The following is a 3,293-nucleotide window of genomic DNA, read 5'->3' on the forward strand; positions in this document are numbered from 1 at the left end:
CCGCGCTGCGCAGCCCCGCTGCAAAGGCGTTCCCAGCACAGCTCTCTGCCAGCCGGGCTCAATGTGCGGCTTTCGTTCGCCTTGGGCGAGCAGGGACAGCCCTGCCCTGCCGGCCCGGCCGGGAGCTCTCTGCTGCCGCTGGGGCTGAGCAGCTGCTGCTCTCAGGGGACTCACTGGGGCCAAGTGTGAAAATGCATCAATACCTCTGAGAGACGAGAAATGAAATCCATAGACTCTTTTCTTTCGTCTTACAAACTTTATTAGAAAAGACACAAATTCTTCAGTAATCGGAGCATTGTTCTCTTTTTCTTTGGTTATTTTCTGGGAAATTGAAATGTTTCATAAGTACAACATATTGTATATTCACGATTTTATATAATAGACTGTAATATAAATATATAATATGTAATAAAAATAAATTATTTGCTAGTTTTACTTATTCACTGAATTTTATCTTCATTTTTCTATTCTTAAATTCTTCTTCTTAGACTTATTCTCCTTGTTCTAACTACACTTCTTCTTTGCTATTCTAACTATTCTTCTCTGCTTCTTCTATGTATTTCTAAATTCTTCTTATTCCTATCACTCTTCTACTTCTATGTATTTTAAAATTCTTATTCTTATTACTCTTCTTCTTATATATATATTTTTTTTAAATTCTTATTACTATTCTTCTATGTATTTTTAAATCCTTCTTCTTTGTCTTCTCCACCTTCTTAGTCTTCATCATCGTCTTCGTCATCTTCGTCATCTTTGTCTGCTTTTTCATCATCATCGTCTCCATCTTCATCTTCATCTTCTTCGTCTGCTTTGTCATTGTCATCATCGTCTTCATCTTCATCTTTGTCTTCGTCGTCTTCTTCATCATCTTCGTCATCTTCTTCTTCTTTGTCCTGTCTTCGTCTTCTTTGCCGTTGTCTTGGAGTGTGCCCAAGAAATGGTTCCTGTATCTTCCAGGCCCAGGGCCGGGTGTGTGCGGGGCCGTCCTGTTCCAGCCCCAAGCCTCAGGGAGCCGAGGCAGGCAGAGAAAGCACACCAAGAGACTCTGGCTGAGCTGCTTCGTCTGCCCCACAGAGAAGGTCGATGCCAGAGAGACGCCAGGGCTTTGCCTCCTGCTGGAGCTCCTCTGTGGAAGCTCCACTTCCCTCAGTGCAAAAGCCGGCGACATCTTGCATCCCTTGTCAGGACGGGGGATTTCTTCAACGTTGGCCCCGTTCTCCAGGAACTGTTGGGTCTTTGTTCAGGTGTCAGTGTGGTGCAGGCGGGTGAATTCTTTGAGCATTCCGTTGTTAATTAACTGTTGGTTTTGGTTTTTTTCATTTTCCTCTACTGGCATTCATTTTCTATTGGTGGAGAGGGATTGCTGAAACACTTTAGAGGAGACTATTCATTGTGGAGTGTCCTCTCTTAAATTGGTCTCAAAACTGAGACAGTCATCTTCATCTTCTTCATCTTCTTTATCTTCTTCATCTTCTTCATCTTCTTCATCTTCATCTTCTTCATCTTCTTCATCTTCTTCATCTTCATCTTCATTGACTTCTCTGTCTTCATCATCATCTTCATCTTCTTTGTCTTCACCTTCATCATCTTCCTCATCTTCTTCCTCGTCTGTTTCAGCCCTCGGGCTGGGGCGCCAGGCAGGGGCCCCGGACCAGCCCCCGCAGCGCCCGCAGCGCCCGCCTGAAACGCGAGGGACGTTTCCTGGGGGCAGGCACCGGGCTCTCTGTCCCTGCCTCAAGCACCGGCTCCTCGAAGGCAGGAGAAGCCGCGTGTCCCACAGGGGCTCGGCCTTGCAGGGCCGTGGGCGAGGCACAGAGCGGCCCTGGGCTGCACGGCTCCGGTGCCGGGCCCTCAACCCAGGCCTCACGGGGGACAGGCACTGGGAGCCCGGCTGCCGCACAAGCTCTGTGCGTTCTGCGGGCAGCTCCAGGACACTGACCTCGTCCCATTCATCCTCTGAGTGCAAGGGCTTGTTCCAGATGCCATGGGCGGTCTCATCTTCCCAGTTCTCCGGCACTAGCTCTGGGATCCCCTCTCCCAAAGGAATGCTCTGGCCTGGCAGTGACTCCTGGGACTGCTCTGGGTCTCTCACCAGGAAAGGCTCCAGATCATCCAAGAATTGCCAAAATTTCATTTCTTCATCAGAGTCCTCCATCCTCCCCTGCACTGGCACCACTGACCCTGCTGCTGCCTCCTCCTGCTGCTCACTGAGGGCCTGGGCTCCTAGCTGGGCAGGCGAGGGGCTGGGAGGGCTGTGTGGGGCAGGCACCGAGCTCTCTTCCCTTTGGGCTGTAGCTGCTGCTACTACAGCCATCCACTGCTGGATTGCATACTCTTTCTCATACTGCTGCCTCAGTTCCAGCATCTCCAGCAGCGCCTGGCTCAGCATCTCCCCAGTGATGTTCGGCTCCTGGTACCCTGAAGCCTGGCTGCTGGCTGGGGTGTTGAAAGGGACACAGGGTGGGCTCCGTGTCCCTATTGATGGCAGCTCCTCACTGGTGACAGACGGAGCTGCTGCAGTTTCTTCCTCTGGAACAAGAGGCTTGGGGGGCTCCTCCTTCTCGTCATCTCCGGATGGGGCAGCAGCTGCTGGCTCAGCCTCCATGGCAGTGCCCGGGGCAGGAGAGGAGCTGCGCAGGGCAGGCGCTGCCTCTGCTTCCACCTCTGTGCCCACGGGGCTGGGAGAACGCGGCTGTGCTGTTTCTAAAGCCATCCATTGCTGTAGCGCATATTCTTCCTCCCGCTGCTGCCTCAGTTGCAGCATCTCCAGCAGTGCCTGGCTCAGCATTTCCCCGGTGATGCCTCCATGGCAGTGCCCGGGGCAGGAGAGGAGCTGCGCAGGGCAGGCGCTGCCTCTGCTTCCACCTCTGTGCCCATGGGGCTGGGAGAACGCGGCTGTGCTGTTTCTAAAGCCATCCATTGCTGTAGCGCATATTCTTCCTCCCGCTGCTGCCTCAGTTGCAGCATCTCCAGCAGTGCCTGGCTCAGCATTTCCCCGGTGATGTTCTGCTCCAGGTAGAGTGAAGCCTGGCTGCTGGCTGGGGTGTTGAAGGGGACACTGGGTGGGCTCCGGGTCCCTATTGATGGCAGCTCCTCACTGGTGACAGACGGAGCTGCTGCCTTTTCTTCATCCGGAACAAGAGGCTTGGGGGGCTCCTCCTCCTCAGCATCTCCGGATGGGGCAGCAGCTGCTGGCTCAGCCTCCATGGCAGTGCCCGGGGCAGGAGAGGAGCTGCGCAGGGCAGGCGCTGCCTCTGCTTCCACCTCTGTGGCCATGGGGCTGAGAGAGCTGG

At 53.4% G+C, this 3,293-nt stretch overlaps 1 protein-coding gene across 1 annotated transcript in view; it reads right to left on the reverse strand.

Moving 5' to 3' along the window:
* Positions 1–3,293, reverse strand: part of DSCAM (DS cell adhesion molecule) — a 445,083-nt gene that overhangs the window by 96,250 nt on the left and 345,540 nt on the right. Inside the window, exons 15-16 of the mRNA XM_017736327.1 lie at positions 1,579–3,038; positions 762–1,003 (exon numbers count right to left, since the gene is read on the reverse strand). Coding sequence (XP_017591816.1) covers positions 762–1,003; positions 1,579–3,038 — 1,702 coding nt within the window. The remainder of the gene's footprint in view (positions 1–761; positions 1,004–1,578; positions 3,039–3,293) is intronic.

This window comes from Corvus brachyrhynchos, unplaced genomic scaffold (genome assembly GCF_000691975.1).
Source record: "Corvus brachyrhynchos isolate BGI_N302 unplaced genomic scaffold, ASM69197v1 scaffold434, whole genome shotgun sequence".
Taxonomy (NCBI): domain Eukaryota; kingdom Metazoa; phylum Chordata; class Aves; order Passeriformes; family Corvidae; genus Corvus; species Corvus brachyrhynchos.